Source organism: Podarcis tiliguerta, assembly GCF_965153285.1.
Source record: "Podarcis tiliguerta genome assembly, chromosome: 10".
NCBI classification, from domain to species: domain Eukaryota; kingdom Metazoa; phylum Chordata; class Lepidosauria; order Squamata; family Lacertidae; genus Podarcis; species Podarcis tiliguerta.
The window spans coordinates 29,886,730-29,907,654 of NC_139543.1; the positions used below are offsets into that span (position 1 = coordinate 29,886,730).

Below are 20,925 nucleotides of genomic sequence, written 5' to 3' on the forward strand. Positions count from 1 at the left end.
CACTGTATACAGATAAGTCCAATTATAATGGTGCACCAGGAACCCAAATCAAGCAGACCAGGTGAGCAAGCGCTGCCACCAAATTAGAGAAAGCAGAAGCCAAGTAATGGAGTGCGGGTCAAGGAAGCAAAACTAAATACGAGAAAGAGAGATCAGAAGACGATAATCAAGTGCATCTCCCCCGACAGACAGATTAGTTTATCATATGCAAGTAAAAAGCATGAGTATGAAAAATGAACCATACAGATATGAATTATTCATGAGCAAAAGATGTTTCAGTCATTAAGATATTTACACCATGACTAAAGCACTTACACACTATGTTGATTTATCGGTTATGTAATTACATAAGATATGCTGATGAATGTTTGCACGGAAAACACTCCTAGATTTTTATTTCGTTAATAAGTTCCCCCACTTTTGAACATTGCATCTCAATCAGGACACAAGACTTTGATTAAGGCCTCCCAGAGGTACTGAGATTACCTTCGGCATGCTAATAACAACCTTGCCTTATTCAGCTAAACAACACGGCACTTTCCTTCCTTATCACAAACATAAGAAGGGGGGGGGGGAGAGATATTGTTAACATCTCACTCACGCAGTGTGGCATACAGATTTGGTTTGTAAGAATCCAAACAAAATGAGGCACCTCCTAACCCTTTCAAATGCTCTCAGAATATTATGTTGGTTCTCTGTGTTTAAGAAGGAGGTGGCTGTCAAAACACATTTATATAAGTGATCATAGTCAAATAAAATAATTTATAAAACTATATTTAATAGAGAGGATGGGGGCACAGGGAAGAGACAGCAAAGCTCATTCAGAGCAACTGTTACCATTGCCCATGGCAACTAGAGTTATTCTACCTGTTATTTAGAAACCTGATGTATTTCCTATTGCTAGCATGAATAGCAGATGAGTCATTCTTGTCGATTATAATCCAGCAAGTACAGGAATAAGAGTGTTTGCACAAAATGTGTACTAGATTATATGAGATTGTGGAACAATGTAGATCAGGAGTAGTCTTTCAGGGCGTGCTTTTTAATTAAAAAAACTACAATTCCCATCATTCTCTACTGTATGCCATGCTGGCTGGGGCTGATGGGAGTTGTAGTCCAAAATATATGGTTGGCTACCTCTGATCTGAAGTGAGAGCTGGACCATAAAGAAGGCTGATCGCCGAAGAATTGATGCTTTTGAATTATGGTGCTGGAGGAGACTCTTGAGAGTCCCATGGACTGCAAGAAGATCAAACGCATCCATTCTTAAGGAAATTAGCCCTGAGTGCTCACTGGAAGGGCAGATCGTAAAGCTGAGGCTCCAATACTTTGGCCACCTCATGAGAAGAGAAGACTCCCTGGAAAAGACCCTGATGTTGGGAAAGATTGAGGGCACAAGGAGAAGGGGATGACAGAGGACGAGATGGTTGGACAGTGTTCTCAAAGCTACAAACATGAGTCTGACCAAACTGCGGGAGACAGTGGAAGACAGAAGTGCCTGGCGTGCTCTGGTCCATGGGGTCATGAAGAGTTGGACACGACTAAACGACTAAACAACAACAACACCTCTGATCTAGATCACTTATCAGAAGGTTTGTAAATTCACCAACCACTTGATGGGAATATTGGTATTAGTAGGGAATAGTCTATAGAATAAATGTGGGAAACCTTTGTTACTTAGCAAAATGTTGCTGGAATACAATTCCCACCATCCCCATGCTAGCTGGGGCTGATGGGAGTTGGAGTCCATCAACATCTGGAGGATCATAGGTTTCCCACCCCTACTGTAGACCTTCCCACAATCCCATTTCTAGACTAGCTATCTAGACTAGCTTCTCTGGATTACAACTACTGAAATATCTAAGACGGAAATCCAAGAAGTGACTATTTCACCTGTTTAAAACTCATGTTTTCAAAGTTATTTGATTTACTTAATTATAAAACAAAACATCTCTTGCCTTTTTAATGTTGACTTTTAAGAGCAAATAAAATCAGATACAAGTAGAAAGCACTACATTGCAACGTGACTAGTATAGATAAAGAAGACTGTTGTAAATGAATTATGCTTTTAACAGATAGGATTTGAAAGGATGTGAATCATGGATGGAGAACAAAGCCACAAAAACGAACATTCCTACAATCATTATCCGCTTTCAGGTGCAATCAATGGAAACTCAAAATTAAAGTGTTCTATATATATCATCCAGGAGCATGCTGAAATAATGGATTAAGAATGACAAAACTTTTGTCTGAGCCAAGTGTCTGAAGGACCACCATTAATAAATTATAATTCTAAAACCAATGCTTAATCATATGCCAATAAAATGATAAAATATATATTTTTAATGCAGTGCTGGAGCTCAAGTTGGCCTGTAAATCATATAAGCAATTGATCTGGGTGCTTATATCCTTAATATAATATCAGTGGTTAGGACATTCTGCACATGCTTAAAGGTCCTCTCCTTTCTACTAGCTTATCAGTGTTCCAACCATGGCAGCAAAACTCCTGCATTCATATTTACCCCGGTTCATATTCATTTTTGCCCAACAGGTACATTTTAGCTAGGAGTAAATGAAACAGATACAGTGGTACCTCGGGCTACAAAAGCTTTGGGTTACAAACACTTCAGGTTACAAACTCTGCTAACCCAGAAGTAGTTGCTCCGGGTTGCGAACTTTGCCCCAGGATGAGAACAGAAATCCCGCACCGGCAGTGCGGTGGCAGCGGGAGGCCCCGTGAGCGAAAGCACGTCTCCGGTTCAGAATGGTTACGGGTTAAGAGCAGACCTCTGGAATGAATTAAGTTCATAACCTGAGGTACCACTGTAGTTACATACATAGAAACCCTATGTACTTGTATATTTTCACCGGAATATTTGGCAAAATGAATCGATTCACTTTTCAGCTGAGGTGCAACCAAGTTGATAAGGATGCAGTGTGACTTCTGTATGGAACATAAGAAGTTTCGGCTGCTTCAGAGCAGGAAACCGGACAAATTCCATGATTCTAAAATACAGTGGAACCTCGGGTTAAGTACTTAATTCATTCTGGAGGTCCGTTCTTAACCTGAAACTGTTCTTAACCTGAAGCACCACTTTAGCTAATGGGGCCTCCCGCTGCCGGAGCACGGTTTCTGTTCTCATCCTGAAGCAAAGTTCTTAACCCTAGGTACTATTTCTGGGTTAGCTGAGTCTGTAACCTGAAGCGTATGTAACCCAAGGTACCACTGTAAACCTGTGAATGGGGCAGTGCCAAATTATATTGATGGACAGACTTATCTGCTAAACCATGAACCAACATATTTTGGATTTCTCTAAAGGCTCACTACAGAAGGAAGCTAAGAATAGATAGTTTCCCCCATTCTCTACTCCCCCCGTTTCCCCCCAAAAGGCACACCTGCTCTTTCCTCTGCAACCTTTTGCAATACAAGATGCAAATTCCTTCCTAATCTGTCTTGCATTAGCGGTTTAACCTTCTGAGAGCGACAACTTGTGCTAGGGGCACAATATACCAACAAGAGCCTGCACTTTCTGTGTTGCTAGGCTGCATTCGAGTGGTCCTTCATGCAAATGCACTTACTTTAATCATCATATAATTTTTACCAGCCTAGCCTGAATGCCAAGTAGATAAATCAGTGAAGCCTGGTTTTTCCTTATCTATACAGAGACAACACCTTTTTAATGTAACAACGTCTACTATACAGTGAGGAGTATATTTTTTCTAATGCGAAAAACTGACAAGAAGTTTACATGTCTCTGAATACTCTTTCCTTAACCAAGCTACATCACTACAGTGGAATGTGGTTAATACACATTTACATATTTATTTTTAGGTAAAAGTGTAGAGATGCCCCCCTATTTAATTGCACATAGATTATACAGGCTAATCTACCTTCAGTAAAGGTCACAACTATACCATATGCAGTATTCACGTCTTTGTTTTTACCAGGGTTCATACCCTGGCTAAATTTATGTTTCGTTAATCAGAGTAACCTTTTATGCATTTCAGGTCTTGTGGGAAAATCAGAAACACTATCAGTGACCAAGTCCTGATAGTGAAAGCTGAAAAGTCAAAGCAGTCACTAATTTCCCCCTCAACAGTTCACATTATCTATGTTTAACAAGGTTAATCATGTGTGAAATCTAACGCCCAAAAATAACATTGGAAGGGAATCAGCCAGTATATCGTGGCAGACAGAGTACAGGTGGTAAAGTAGGGCAGTTTCTAAATAATAAAACAACTATTTAAAAATTAAAATTATTCTTCAAAGGATTGGCTGCAAAGCCCAGAGTGTGGTCTGCACAGTAGCATATGTGTTTACTGCCCTCTTGATCCTAGAAAAAGCCAAGTGCTTGCAGGGCTGATTAGTGTTTCCTTCATTTGTATTCAGTATATCTGTATGGAGATGGAAAAGCCATTGGGAATAAGGGTGGGGGACACAATCTTCCTGCTTATTCTGAAAATCTGAATGGTTAGCTATGATAGTCCATGTCTGTACATCAGATAAATCTATCTGGGAAACTTGCAAAGAGTTAGAACACAATGGAGTAATCTTTTTGGTTGTGCTGCACTACTGGTATTTTTCTGACCTTCACTTCTGCTATAAGAAATTGGAAGTTTTAAGTGTAAATTAAGTTTATTATCATGCATGCATCCACACATGATAAAAGATACACATTCAACACTGAGAGTGTTACATGGCTAGGAGAAATTGCAATACTGGTACCAGTATCATTATGAGATTGGGAACTGGCAGTGTTTGACTACTGTGAATCTAACCTGCCATTTCTACAAACTGAAATAGTTTAATAATGATCTTGTTGTGAAACTCCCAAATGCAGCCAGGTGGATAAAATGCTACTGTTTATAAACTGCACCCAATTACTTGTTTTCAAAGAGATCAGAAAGTAAAAAAAAAGGTAAAGGTACCCCTGCCCGTATGGGCCAGTCTTGACAGACTCTAGGGTTGTGCGCCCATCTCACTCAAAGAGGCCGAGGGCCAGCGCTGTCTGGAGACACTTCCGGGTCACGTGGCCAGCGTGACAAAGCCACATCTGGCGAGCCAGTGCAGCACACGGAAACGTTGTTTACCTTCCCGCCAGTAAGCAGTCCCTATTTATCTACTTGCACCCGGAGGTGCTTTCAAACTGCTAGGTTGACAGGCGCTGGGACCAAGCAACGGGAGCGCACCCCGCCGCGGGGATTCGAACCGCCGACCTTTCGATCGGCAAGCCCTAGGCGCTGAGGCTTTTACCCACAGCGCCACCCGCGTTCCACAGCGCCACCCGCGTACCGGAGCAGAAAGTAGTGCATAGCTAAAACGTGATTCTCCAGAACCCTAATTTTTTTTTTGTTTTACTGCCATGACAGTTATGATGAACTGTTGTTCTGTAGTACAGCAGTAAAGGAAAACTTCTCGGAAGTGCAGAAGCACAAGGCACAATCCCATGATAACAAACCATGGATTTTGTTAAGCTGAATGTAGTAGTCAGAAGCAGCTTATGGGCCATCAAGGGCATGTCGCTATGTTCTAAGACAGGCACCCCCAACCAGCAGCCCTCCAGATGTTTTGGCCTACAACTCCCATGATCCCTAGCTAACAGGACCAGTGGTCAGGGATGATGGGAATTGTAGTCCAAAACATCTGGAGGGCCGAAGGTTGGGGGTGCCTGTTCTAAGAGCTCGGATTGATAAATACTCTGATTCTGAACTGTTTCTCACTAAGTGGAATCCAATGGGTGTCACTCAGCTGACAATGGTCATCCACCAGCAGAATGGAAAAGGAAACACTTTTCAGTTATTCCTTCTTCTGCAGCCTCTGTCCTTCAAAAAACATATTGTCCCAGGGGTCAGTAAACTTTTTCAGCAGGGGGCTGGTCCACTGTCCCTCAGACCTTGTGGGGAGCCGGACTATATTTGGGGGGGGGGGGAATGAACGAATTCCTATGCCCCACAAATAACCAAGAGATGCATTTTATATAAAAGGACACATTCTACCCATGCAAAAACACGCTGATTCCCGGATAGTCCGGGGGCCGGACTGAGAAGGCGATTGGGCTGAATCCAGCCCCCAGGCCTTAGTTTGCCTACCCATGGTTCAGAAGGTTGGGGAGGATATTCAAGGTGGAGACTATACCCTTTGATGAACAGTTGTAGAGAAGCTAAATGGTTAGAGCTCTACCTTCTGCTGGTCCCTGTCCTTCATGGAGCTTTGGGTGGCACTGGGGACATGCATTGGTGGCTTCAGAGTCTAGTTCTGACCAGCTCTGAGGGAAGTCCTAGAATATCTCCCTTAATGGAGGTTTGTGTGTCTATGGTGCTTCAATGTTGAGGGGCAAGCCAAGCCGATAAACAGTGTAACTTTCAGGACAAAATAGCCAAGTCATCTCTTAGTAGTAAAATGACTCTGCTTAGTAGTTAAACAAGAGTTTCTGGGCAACAGCCTCGTATTTGCACCAAAAGGTTGCTTCCGTTTTGGTAGTACAGTCTCCTGAAGGATGATGCCTTCTGGGCATCAACTCTTGGATCAAATTTCCCAGTGGGTTGAAGCAGAACATCTGGAGATGATCCCGAGTCTTTCAGTCCATACCTGATAATGTATATTTAAAAAATCAACACCCGGCATGTGGTGGTGGGTGGTGGTGGTGGTGGGTGGTGATGTGCAAAGTATCTTATATCATTATGCTCATCCCCTCTTGAGTTTCTGAAGAACACATATGCATCAATTTGGCAATATAGTAAATGCAAGCACCAAGGTCATTACACTCCTATCCATACAATAGGATGACTCAACTAGGAAGAGTGTGCTAAAGGGAGGAAAAATCCAGGTGTTAGTTCAATAGCTAAGAGATTATTCTGTTTTTGTCCATGATGGAATAAAATTGGTCTGACTTGTGCAGCTCCACAGCAAAGACATGATGTGCTTTCTTTCTGTAAGCGAATGGAAAATTTAAACATACAGAACTTTGAAGAAATCAGGGTTTTTCATCACCAATGGAAAAAAAAAATAGCAGAGCAGAGAGACAGCATAATTTGTGCCTTTGGGTTAAAATACAGCTGGAATGTCAGATTTTATGTCTGCTGGCCCTGAAAACAGATCTTTAAGTACATACCACTATAAATAATATAAAGAGCTGCCGTGCTCACAAATTAATTTAAATTGCTAGACTAGCCAGTTTTTGTTTAGCGGCAACAACCACAAATAGAAAAAGGTTAGAAGAGGAAGAGCAACACACAGTGGCTAAGGTGTCGGAGCAGACAAATCCTAACTCTCACATAGGACTCTAAGTGATATATTCCCCTTTTTCTGACTGAACAGACTGCTTTGAGACTGAGGGTGTTTTCCATATGGCAGTTACTGTGACTTAGCGCTGCTCAGGCACACAAGTTTTGCGTGATGATGATGTCATCCTTATAAAACGCTGCCCCATGTTATCTTCCCATTTAATCCAGATGCACCATTTCTGTGGAAAATCTTATCTGTAACAACAACAGCAACCTGGTGGGGAAAGAGTAAGTATGGATTAAATGAGAAAACAACACGAGAAAGCATTTTGATGGGGACGATGCCATATAGATGCTGCAAACAAGCAAAACAATGGCATGCATGAGCAGCACTGAGCGTACAATGAACTGCCATGTGGAAGCACCCAGAAAGGTGTATCTGTTGTTTTGGACTTGAGTCCAAAATGCCCTCCGAAGCCAAATCTAGTTTGTAATGGGTTCTCTGCTAGTCAGCTAGTCTTTCCTGTGAACTTCCCCTTCCAAGACTACAATGTACACTGCTAACACATCCTTACCCAAATTTTATTTTTGAAAAGAGTGGATAGCAACAGCAAGTGCCTAGTTGCTTGGAAATGCATTATGTATGCACTAGATCAGGGGCAGCAAACTTTTTCAGCAGGGGGCTGGTCCACTGCCCCTCAGACCATGTGGGGGGCTGGACTATATTTTGGGGAAAAAATAAAAATGAACAAATTGCTATGCCCCACAAATAACCCAAAGATGCATTTTAAATAAAAGGACACATTCTACTCATGCTGATTCCTGGACACTGAACACTGACCTGCACACTGATTCCTGGACCGTATGCGGACCGGATTTAGAAGGAGATTGGGCCGGATCCAGCCCCTGGGCCTTAGTTTGCCTACTCATGCACTAGACATTCCTCTCTTTTTTTTGCTTTGATAGTCTTTCTCTTTATTGTTGTTGTTATTGCTTTTCCTTTATATAAAAAGTGAAAATAAAAACAATCACATAAAAGAAAACCAGTAACACCATGTGATAGAGACACACATCCACAGATTGCCTGGATCTGCCTCTATCTTTATCAGATCCGCTGCCAGCGCACCATATACTCAGGTAAATCATTTTCCTTAGACAGGAATGCCAAGCAGCAAATCTTGCTGGGACCAGAGGTGGAGCAAGGTGGGTGTGGTCCGCCTCGGGTGTCACCTCCGAGGGGGGTGACAAAATGCTGTGCGGCACTCAATGTCTGTGAGAGATGCTGTGGCATTGGCGCACACAGGCTTCCCACTGCCAAAATGGTCCGCTGTGGCGATCACACAGGGTCCCTGGACGTTTCACCGTCTATTGATCTCTCTGCCACCACTTTATTTCTTGCTGCCACCACCCAGGCCCTACCTGGTACAATACTGAGTCCAGTCAGGTTTAAATTGCAACATAAACTTCTGTTTATTTATTGCAGTTTAACAAGTGCGTGGTTTCATAAACGGTATCGGTCAATTACAATCATGGGGTGCCTTTCCAGACCTATAACTTCTGCTTCCTGCTCTCACTCACTAAACCACCTCTCAGATATTTACTTGTCTTCCTAGCTCCTAACTGTTCCTGACTCAGCTTATTTCGCTACACTAACTCAACCTACTCACAGACTCTATCCCAATTCACTCCCACTCCAACCAACCAACCACCCAACTCCCAACGAACTCTTCCCTTCGCTCCTCCCAGAGCTGGTTTTATAGTCCCTCCCCCCCCCCCGGGTTCTGATTGGGTAACCTGTTTAACTATTTCACCTCCAGCACTCTCATATGTTAACGGCACACCCGCCGGCTCCCTCGCAGCTGTAGGGTGGCAGGCAGACTCCTTGTTGCAAGGCACAGAATCTCTACAAAAAACAACAACTGTGGCTCCCCCCAAAAAGCTCAACTACTCTGGCTCCGCAAAAAAAACATGAAATAAAGTCAAACCATTTTTGCAGGCAAAAAATGTAAAAAAAAAAAAAAATCAAGGGGGGGGGGTTTGACCAGATTTTTTTTGCACCGGGTACCCCCTGACCTTGCTATGCCACTGGCTGGGACAGCTACTGTTTGTAATTTCCCCAGATGCATGTCACGGGCACTGCCCTGTGGTGGCTGTACCAGAGAATACAGTAGCAAACTCGGTACTTCTTTCAGCATCGCCACTAGACTGTCTGCAGCCACTCCCTGCTAGGGTGGAAGTTAGGATGGTGGGGGGGGGGGGGAGCAGCCAAGAGAGGCATGCTGCATAATTCAAGTACATGTTTTTATACTGAAAAACATCTGGAGCAGAAGTTCTTATTTTCCACATGCTGCAACTCGCAGAATAGAGGTGGGGATGATGATGATGCCACCTTTGAGATGCCCCAGTTAAGTTAAACAATGATATTTTATTATCATCAGCCCTAGCCATTTGAAATGTGTGGAATTTTTAAAACCCATCTTTCTGCACAAGCCTACCAGCATCTCAAAGTGCCAATAAAACACCTGATGTATTTAATTGGATTTTCTGATTATAGTTTTTGCCTACCAGTAAATTACATGTCTTTGTGCAGGAGCCCCTCATTTCTATGAAAAGCTTAACAGCCTTCATGGGGAACACTGCAAGATTTTCACCTGAAATGTAAATGCATCGTCCGCCATATTAAATTCCTCCATCCCTCAACATTCAGAAGGCCAGTAATACTATGTAATATACTTCTACCCCAATGATATTTTTTTTATTAAAGCTATTCATTCCTTTCCTATCTACATATATTTAGGAGTTTACATGCAGACAAGATCTCTTTTCAATTATTTCCCCTCAACAAACTCTATATAGTCTCTTTTTAACTGGAGTACACATTAAATGAAACAAGGAAATAAAACAAGTTTTCTTGCTCACGATCAGCTTAATGCAGACAATTTCTAATCTTAAAAATGGCTGATCAACAGTATAATGACAGGGAAGGAAGCTGGTATATCTGCAATGCCTGGCTGGCCGCAAGTAATCCTGTTAATCTTGTTAGAAGTTTGGAAGCAGTTAATCTAAAACTCAGCTAACACCAAAACCAAATAAATTGCAAATGTCCTTGTTTCTTTCATGAAATCTGCATATAATAAATTAAATGCAAAGATCTCCAGTACATGCCTAGATTAAAGGATGCGGTTTATGCTAAGTCATATTTGCAAGTACTGTAGAAGTACTTAACCTGACCTATTTACCAACCTGCATTTTGCCCCTCTACTTAGAAATACTTAGTGCCAAACTACATGTCATGTTATACATGTTATTGCATTTAACATAGCTGGGTTTTTAAACCAAACTCTCTCTCTCTCTCTCTCTCTCTCTCTCTCTCTCTCTCTGTGTGTGTGTGTGTGTGTAGGAAGAGCAACCAGGACTGGGAGAGCATGATTAAAATCCTCTCAAAACTGCTTTTTGCACTGGGAGCAAAATTCCCACTGGTGCCAGTGGGTGGGTCCGTGTATTATGTAGTGTGTGTGTGTTCCTGATTAAGGAAAAGAGCTTGAAGCCTGAAGTTGGAAGAAAGGAGACAGAGAGCTAGAAAAAGAAGTGATTAGCTGATTAGCTGAAACTGGGGGTTCCTCTGAGGGTCTGAGGAGCCTGATATCTGCTGCTTACTGGAGGAGAGACCATTTGCTTACAGTATGTTCTGCTTGTGTATTGGCAAATGATACCTTTTTACAATATGTTCCAGTTTGGATTAACATATTTTGGCTTAATAAATTGATATAGAAATGAGACTTTTGTCCATGAACGTAGCTCCTTCAATCAAACCTGGAAGCTCTCATTAATCATCAGAACCAGAGAGCTATGGTTATCAGTTTTGGAACAAACCAGGGTATTAAACCATTTTTTGAAGTTGATTTAATATCCTGACTTGTTCCAAAACTGATAACCATAGCTCTCCTGGTTTGGATGAAACATGGCATCATGGTTAATTACTGACTTCCTAACTTTGTGCTGCAAAAGGAGAAATGAAAGAACGACTGCAAAAAAACTGTACATATCTGGACTGAGACATGATTCAGCTAATATAGGATGGCCTGAATATGGCCACAAAGTCCCCAACGATCCCTCATCCTAAGGAAACAAAGTTCTGCTCCAGCATTGCCCCTCAAACTTCTCACTGTTTAAGGAAATGGGGAGTGCTTAAATATATTATTGTAATGTAAGTGGGTTTAACAATATGAACTGCTGCCCCCCCCTTTGTTAATTCAGATAATGAAACTTTACTTGTACTTATTTGGCAATAATTAAATTTCATTTCACCTTTATAGTCCATTTCCTACAGGGAACAATGCTTATGCAACTGATTTTAATGAGGCCTATGTTTCAAAAGTGCTAGAGAAAAATGTTAATTGGGCCTGTTTGAGCCATTTGCAAGTTTGTAGTATGCAAACTAAACTCTTTTTACGTCTCTTTTGGGGAGGACTTGAAGTTTTAAAAAGATAAGACACAACAGGATGTTTGAATACCTATAGATGAGTTAAAAGTACTCCCCTTCCCATAACCTTCGGTTTGCAGATAACTAATTAGACCAAATAAGAATGCCCACTGAAAACAAGATATTCAGTGGAGCATTCGGGAGCTTAATAATTTAGCTGGGTTGACTACCATTCTAACAACTTACTTCAATATGACTTCAGAAAGAAAGTGACATATGGACTACAACTTGAACACAGCCAGGAACAAAGAGTAATAAGAACAGGGGTCAGCAAGGTTTATCTTTCCTGGGCCAGATCGATCCCGCGGAGATCCCTCCGTGCGCCGGATCGCGCATGTGCACAAGCACATGTGCCTGTGATTTTCGGCACAGCGGAAGTGAGTCCCCGCACTGCGCTGGTTTAGCGCAGCGTGCGAGCAAGCAGCTCGGTTCAGGGGGGGCTCATGGGCCGGTCAAACGACCTCGGTGGGCCGCTTCCAGCCCATGGGCCTTAGGTTGCTGACCCCTGAATAAGAGGAATCTGTTTTTATCATTTTAACTTACAAAACCATGCACTACAGCAGTTTGTGCCAAAATTTATATTGCGTCTTGCCTTTGTCTCGGTGATGGAGACAGTGACAAAGGTTGAGGAGCATCTTTTCCCATATCAGCCTCCCCCATTCTCCTGCTGACACCCTTGGCTTAGCAAGACTACATTAGTACGCATCCACTTTACTCCTCCTTAGTTACAGGGGAGAACAAACCTTGTTTATAGCTCATATGAGGACAGAGCTGAACCACAAGATCCATTTTGGATGACACACTAAGCCAAACCTTGGCCTACCTCAGCATGTCACAGCAGAAAAAGGGACCAGGAAGAAGCAAAGCAGCTGTCAAGGTTTGACTTGAGATGCTGTCAGAAGCAGGCCTTCTGGGGACACTCAGTAGACACCAACCTTGCTTTCTTTTAGGCACCTGGTAAAATCTTTTCATTTATTAGCTTTTAAAAAGTACCTTTTACATAGTCTTAAGTGCCACTCATCTTTTATTTGTGTGTATTTTTTTTAAAAAATGTATTGGTAAACCACCTTGTAATCAATTTTGATGAAAGGAGATGTATAGTTATTTTAAAGGGTTCTAGATTCAGGTAGGTAGCCTTTTTGGTCTGATGAAGTCAAAATATATAAAAAAATAAAAAAAATTGTCCAGTAGCACCTTAGAGACCAACTAAGTTTGTTCTTGGTTTGAGCTTTCGTGTGCATGCACACTTCTTCAAATACACTGAAACAGAAGCAACCAGACCCTTATATATAGTGGGAGAGTGGGGTGGGTTTTTTTGCAGTCGTTAACAGTCATCAACAGGTTTACCATACCCATTGAGTCACTCACCCATCTCCTACTACCTTCCTGAAAAAAACCCCACCCCACTCTCCCACTATATATAAGGGTCTGGTGACTTCTGTTTCAGTGTATCTGAAGTGTGCATGCACACGAAAGCTTATACCAGGGGTCAGTAAGGTTTACCTTGCCTGGGCCAGTTCACTCCGGCAGAGATCCCTCCGTGGGCCGGATTGAGTGTGCGCATGAATGCACGTGTGATTTCCGGCATCTGCGTCTGCGCATACGCGATTTCCGGCGTCTGCGCACGTGCAGATGCGATTTTCAGTGCTGGTTTAGCGCAGCACGCAGAGACTCGCCAAGTGGGCGGCTAGGTTCAGAGGCGGCTCGGGGGCCGGTTAAACGACCTCCCTGGGCCACTTGTGGCCCATGGACCTTAGGTTGCCTATCCCTGGCTTATACCAAGAACAAACTTAGTTGGTCTCTAAGGTGCTACTGGACATTTGTTTTATTTTTTATTTGGTATATTTTAAAGGGTGTTAAACAAGCATAAATACAGTGGTACCTCGGGTTACATACGCTTCAGGTTACAGACTCTGCTAACCCAGAAATAGTACCTCGGGTTAAGAACTTTGCTTCAGGATGAGAACAGAAATCGTGTTCCGGCAGTGCGGCGGCAGCAGGAGGCCCCATTAGCTAAAGTGGTGCTTCAGGTTATGAACAGTTTCAGGTTAAGAACGGACCTCTGGAACGAACTAAGTACTTAACCCGAGGTACCACTGTAAATGAAGGGCAAACTATCTTATCTTTGGTGCAATCTTTTCAACCCGTTGCATTTCTGGGAGATGCAGCATTCCCACAGCCTGAACATTTGTCATCGAGCTGTACTTCAGAGAGCAGGTTCCTCATCAAGGGCACAGTGCTCAATGCATATGTGATGTGTATGCATAATGATCTAAACTCTTCTCGCGAGCAGAAAGCAGACGGCTGTGTTCACGGAACTACCATCATTTGTCTGTGTTTCAAAACCAAACTTTGAATTGTAAAGCCATAAAAAAACAGAAGGTAATCTCTTCCCAGACCGGTAAAAGAAGTGTGTTTAGAGAATGAAGAGTGGATGGCTAGATTAGTCAACGTGAATTACAGAGTATTTTGCTTTGAATATGGCTCATTAATTTGTTAGGATGCAATTGCCAACTTTCTCTGCAGATGAAGGGCAGTGTATGAATGCCTCTCAGTTCACAGTCTAGTGTGCAACTGGCCTACACATGCAATGAGGTGGCAAACTCTTAAAGTCTAATCACATTTTAGGTTGGATCAATTTCCCCTGTAGATAGGCCTATGAGAAATGAAAGGTTCCATCTTGGTTCTGTGTTGAGAAACTCAGAACCTGAACAACTGACTGGATACTATGCAAACATTTCATTTTTTGCAAAAGTTGCTGAAGTTTCTTTGAATCCTGTGAATATCTATCCAGACATGTTTATTCAGGCAAATCCCTTATAAAGGCTATAAGTTTGCTTTTGATTGGGGGAGTAAAACAAGTACTCTTTGTTCCTGGTCACCTGCTTCATCTTTGTTAGGAGATTCGCTGAAATAGATGCTGTGATTGTATTGGTCCTGCTTACTATGGTGTGGTATTTTATTGTAATATTGCATATGCTTTTAAGCTGATTTCATCAGACACTGCTTGTTGCCTTGGGAAAATATTGTACAGTGGTGCCCCGCAAGACGAATGCCTCGCAAGACGGAAAACTCGCTAGACGAAAGGGTTTTCCGTTTTTCGATGCGCTTTGCAGGACGACTTTCCCTATGGGCTTGCTTCGCAAGACGAAAATGTCTTGCGAGTCTTGAGATTTTTTTTCGCTCCCCACCCCCTTTTTCTAAGCCGCTAAACCGCTAATAGCCTTTTAGCAGCTAATCCGCTAATCCGCTAAACCTTTAATAGCCGCTAATAGGGTTTAATAGCCACCGAACCGCTAATAGCGCTAATCCGCTAAGCCGCTAATAGGGTTGCTTCGCAAGACGAAAAAACCGCTAGACGAAGAGACTCGCGGAAAGAATTAATTTCGTCTTGCGAGGCACCACTGTATTTGGAAAGGCAGCTAGCAAATTAAAAAAACTAACACCTGAAACAGTCCTTTTCTTTACTGATCTAGTTTAAAACTCTATTCTTTGAATGGGGAAGACCAGACCATTTTTATTCTAAACTTGCATATTTAAGTTTTGTTGCATCCAGATGTTTCTTTTGAGTTTTTAGTGTTAAAAAGTTTTTCCTTAAATATAATTCACCTGGCCCTTGACACAACCCATTAAAAAACCTATGCTGTTAGGCTTCATACTAGCAAGTGCAACTACCTGACTTGCCATAGATCATAGAATTTCTAGTATGACCATTTTAGGAGGTTAGGAGTCTCAAGTAATAATTTTCCATACAAGGGCACATTCTCTACCTATACTCTTATCTAGTAGCAGCTATACTCCCAAACAGAATAATTAGATTCAGCGAAGAATATCACAAGGAAAAGTGCCCCTTGGGTATTATCTCACAAAGCCAATTGACTTGCCTCGTATTTTTCTTGTTCCTGAGGAGACTTTTAAATCCCTTATTGATAAGAAAATGCAGTTAATCTTCCATTCGATGGCCTTGTGTAAGGCCTACCATAAAAAATGAAAAAGCTATAAAGTCTGTGCTGTTTTATGTAACTTCCATGGGCTACTAAATGAAGGATGAAATTTTTGTACCATCCTTTCTGAAGGCAAGTATAGTTTGCCATGTTGTTTATCTTGTATACTTGGAAAGACATTTAGCCTTCCATAATCTTCTAAAGAGCATCTGCAAACCATAATTTTCCACTTTGAAGTAGGTTCTCAAGGAGAAAAAAACACGACATTTTTCTCTGTCTTGATTCCAGGATTTATGGTCTCCCCCCCCCCCCCCCCAGTTTTGCTGTTGTTTTGGCTTTGTCTGTCACTAAACACACATAAAAGTTAGTGTCACACTACGCAAGCATGTTTTTTATTTTTTTAAAAAACTTGAAATACCAATGCACCATAATCTCCTTTGTACAAGTAAACCTCACTTGAATAACTGAGAGTTACCGCCTTGATAGGAACTATGATAAGCTCTCACTCTGCAAACCATGAAACAGCCAGACTCTAAATTACAATAAAATACTGTTCACCTCTCCACGAACCAAGAGAGATTAATGAGATGCTGCTGATGGGAATATCTGTGCTACTAGAGGCATAACGGGTCATAATCATTGTTCAAGTAGCCTCTAAAGGATGGACAGTAAAATGTCACAGATGGCTCCCAGAATGAAAGCTCAGCATTTCTACATACCCATAACCGAGACATCGTATTCTATCAGCAGAGTTGCTTCTTGCCCACATTGTTTGAGAATGCTCATGGCTTCGCTGTGTGATGTCCCGACCAGACGAATTCCATCAACGCTAAGCAACCTGTCACCAGGCTTTATTGTCCCCTCCCTGAAAGAAGATTAAAAGGACAGTCATTATTAATTTGATATAATGCAATTTGGAGACAGTAGGCATATGCAAAGTGGTTCCCTAACACTCTCTTCTGACATTCGGTGCAGCTGCCTTTTCTCTTAATATCGATTATGACAGCAATACAGTTCAGGGATCACTAGCTAAAGGGGAATTGCTTTCATCCGAAAATCAGTGATGGAGAAAAAGCAGCACATTGCTAAGTAACATGGACATTGTGAGGAAGTACAACAAATATTCCCTCCTATCCTCAAACAAACATGTGCCTATTCCAGTTAGGGCTCCACAACAGCATAAAAAATATTTATCAGTATATAGGTTAGTAAAATATCACACTTGTCTGCACATCTCTGACTATTAAATACCAGGCTAAGTATAAAAGGCTACCCTGGAAGATCTGAATTTTCATTTTTGGCATCTCCCAACAGGAAATGGGTTCCAGAATTGTGAATCGGTCTCTGGTCACCTTCAGGATGCAAAGTAAACTGTCCAAGGCATCCACATTGCTTTGTAGCCAATATCTGGAGGCATCTCCTGTAGCAAGATCTAGGTGGCCACAGCAATTTCCCTGTTGCCATGTGCAGAGGGCCAAAATAATATGATTACAGGAACATTTGGTACTTCCTACTACTGTATAAGCCAGCCACCCTCAACCTGGTTGGCGCTTTCCATATATTTTGGAGCACAATGTCAGACCCAGCCAACATGGCTAGTGGTCAGAGATGCTGGAAGCTGTAATCCTCTCCAAAGGAGAGGCAAGCTATGAAACACTTTGTCATCCCTTCTAACATGTTGAATTGGGAGCAGTGGGAAGTATAAGTTTGCCCTTTGAATGTTTCATTGCCACACTACAAGAGTGCCCTTAGCCAGTGGCTGGTATGAAAGATAGCAATCTATAATATCAACCTGTCATAGTCAAAATTTTAAGCAGTAGTGAGGAACCCAGTGTCCTCCAGATATTATAGGACGACAGCATGCATGGGTCATGACTGTTGGGCATGGTGGCTAGGGGTTGGAAGTTGGAGTCCAACAACACCTGAAGGGCCACTGGTTCCCCATCCCTGTTTATCAGGGGGAAGTTGTAAACAGTGAAGGCTCATTAACTTCACAGCCAATTTTTCAAGTTCTTGATTTCCTCCCTTGCGAGTTGAAAGGAAATTGACTAGTGTTTTTTTCTGGCCTTGGTATGGATCACAACATGCTCTCAGCTATAAAAGAAGATGCAAGAAAGAGATTTCCCAGTCTTTCATAGTATTTGCCCCATTCTAAATGTGATGTGCATGCAGGCATAAAAAACAGGGGGAGGGGAGAGATTCCTCATCAACATCTATGAAGGATATGCTCTCAGCAAGCACAAAAGTGGCTTATGACTGAGCAGAATGGCAAGTGAGCTAGAGCAATCACAAGGAATCACTGAATCATCTTGGTTGACTGCAAACATTCCTCTCAAGAAAAATCAATGGCATTATTAAGAGATTTCAGATTTCTGCCCCCTCCAAAATGTTTACACGCACTAGAAGACACTTAAGCTAAATCCCCACTCAGCTACAAAAGCCCACTGGGTGATGTTTGGTCTACATCTCAGCCTAATATCACTCCCAGGATTCTTGTGAAAATAAAAAAAGGGGATGGGGATATGTGGTGCCTTGAGTTCCTTGGAGAAAAGGCAGGATATAAATTCTGTGATGACAATAACAACTACTACTATTAAATATGTATTAAGTAAAGTATCAACAAAACCTGCAAGGAGTTAGGGTTTGGACATTAAAAAAAATTAATACAGAACCTTCTTCCAAAAGTGAAAGAAAAAATCTTGAAATGTGAGGAAAAAACACCTTAAAGCTTAACAATAGGAAAGTTACAAGATAAACTAAATTTGCATACTGCAAAGTGTGTTCTATTCCTCTTGAAGCATTCAGAAATGATTAAACCGTCCTTAACAAAACAAGCGGAGTCTCTCAATTAAAATTCATCCCATGTAGTCTTGTCCAATACCTATTATTACTAATACAATAAAATGTATAATTTATAAGGCACAATGGATAAGACGCGAATGTGTCTATTGTGCTTCGCAGATATCTGTCTTAACTGGCACCTCCCACCAAACAATTTATCCTTTAGCTTTTTGTATATCCTTTTCTCTCGCATATGTATGTGTGTGTGTACATGTTCTGCAGAAGACGAATTGTACCTGTCAGCAGGTCCTCCAGGTCTAACACATGTTATTACAACAGGACGAGATTTATTTCTGTCATCATGTGCTCCACCTAGGAAAAGAGAACGAAATTGGTATCTTCTTGCTACTCCTTGTCACTTCCAAAGCAACCATCTTGAAAAATCTGCAGCAGACACTAACAGAAAACCCTCTTCTCATCCCCAATAAACCGCCAAGCTTTAAGGCCAGTGAAGTAACTCTGTGGTGTATTGTTAGTTCAAGATCCAGGGGGGCTGGTTGAACACAATCCAGCTCAGGTGAGCTGTGCCCAAGTCCCACTGAAAGCAAAGGAATGGTATTTAGTGATGGCTAAATTCTCGTTATATTAATTTCAAGCTGAAATATTGGAGCAGGATAGTAAATACTGAAACCAATATACGCAACCTATGTAGGTCGTAAGTAGTTACCATACAGACAGCCCTTTCCTTTATGAGCCTGCCTGAATTCTGAGATCTACAAAAAGAGATACTTTTTGTATTCCTGCCAACATCTGAGGCAGGGATATGGGACAGGGTCTTTTCACTGGGTGCATCCTGCTTTTAGAATTATAGGAGTGCGTGTCTTGATCTCTCTTCAGTATTCTTCTTACTTAGACAGGCGATCTCTCTCTGTTTATTTTATTTTATTTATTTCTGGAATTTCAAAACTGTTCTTCATCCATGTAGATCCCACAGTGGTTTACAACCATTAAACGCAATTAAAATGGTAAAACCTACAACGAAACAACCAAGATCTCTTAAAAAACCTGCACTTGGGGAAAAATAAAGCCGCACCAGTTAATAATAACCCCGTACAGCCTTGCACAATCCAATTAAATTCTGCTGAAGTCCTGAGTAAACAGATGTGTTTGGACTGTCTTCAAGGGTCATCCCACATATAGAGCATATTACAGTAATCTAGACATGAAGTTACTTTCGATTTTTGGTGTTTTATTATTTTTTTGTATGGTACTGACTGATGCTTACTTTTTCTGTTTATATGTTGCTACGTAGTATTTTATTGCTTGCTGTGTTTTTATTCAGGTTGTCAGACTGCCATGGGCAGAAAGGTGGAATAAAAATGTACCGTATTTTTCGCCCCATAGGACGCACCTAATTTTTTTTGGGGGGGGGGGAATGAAGAAAAAAATTATCCCCCCCCAGGCACGGGGCAGGCGCGGGGGAAGCCTGAGCTTCCCCTGACCCCAGCGCCCAGAACAGCCTGCTATCTGCAAGCCTAGGGAGCCGCGCCGGTCTCCCCAGGCTTGCGGAGACGTGCGTGAAGCCCGGGCACACTCTTCAGTACGCATCAGGCTTCGGAATGCAGGCAGCTCTGCACTACCCTCCGGAGCTCCGTGCGGCTTCGCACCGGGCGCCGGAGGGTGGCACAGAGCTGCAGGAAGCCCGGGAAAGCCTGCATTCGCCCCATAGGACGCACACACATTTCCCCTTCATTTTTGGAGGGGAAAATGTGCGTCCTATAGGGCGAAAAATACGGTAAATAATAAAACCTTTTTAAAAAACAAGGTTCAAGGAGTCAAATATTGGCACACACTCACTTTACTTGCCTTAATCTAGATATTAGAACACAACGAACAGTAAGAACTGTGATTCTTAAACTGTGTAGGACAAGGGACATCTTTACCAGCTCTGCTGTGGGAAAAGTAGGTGGAGAGAAAGGGGAATGGTAGACAGAATAGGCTTATAAGGGACAGCAAGCTTGAGAAATGAAGTTTTTAGAAGAACTTACCTCTTATTACAAACCCAAAAGTGTTCCCTTCTTTATGTAAAGTCACTTCCACAGTTCTAAAAACGAGACCTGAACCCTGTACAGCTGAAAAATTAAAACAAGTTTTCCAATTATACTACGTACAATAATAAAAACATTTACAGTCATTAATGAAGTACTTCTAATATAATAAATTCATTCAGATTTAGATTTAGAAAAAAAACCCCTAAAATACAGGAACAATCCGCTTCTGGGAGGTTTCGACAGAGCCATGCTGACTGACACAATTTGAGACAGATTGCTGTGTTTAAACAATGGTTTTAATAATCTTACTCCTCTGCCCTATAAGTATATGCTTATAGAATTGTAAATCTTGGAAGAACTAAGGCTGTATTTAGCTCTTCAGGTGTTTTCTGATTGATTGATTGATTGATTGATTGATTGACTGATTGATTGGTTGACTGAT

At 41.9% G+C, this 20,925-nt stretch overlaps 1 protein-coding gene across 19 annotated transcripts in view; it reads right to left on the reverse strand.

Moving 5' to 3' along the window:
• The window catches only part of GRIP1 (glutamate receptor interacting protein 1), a 333,614-nt gene that overhangs the window by 38,385 nt on the left and 274,304 nt on the right, over positions 1 to 20,925 (reverse strand). For all 19 annotated transcript variants that reach the window (XM_083399406.1, XM_083399417.1, XM_083399411.1 and 16 more), the window contains 3 exons: positions 20,481 to 20,564; positions 18,729 to 18,804; positions 16,371 to 16,516 (listed from right to left, as the gene is read on the reverse strand). In XM_083399406.1, the coding sequence (XP_083255532.1) occupies positions 16,371 to 16,516; positions 18,729 to 18,804; positions 20,481 to 20,564 (306 nt within the window). The remainder of the gene's footprint in view (positions 1 to 16,370; positions 16,517 to 18,728; positions 18,805 to 20,480; positions 20,565 to 20,925) is intronic.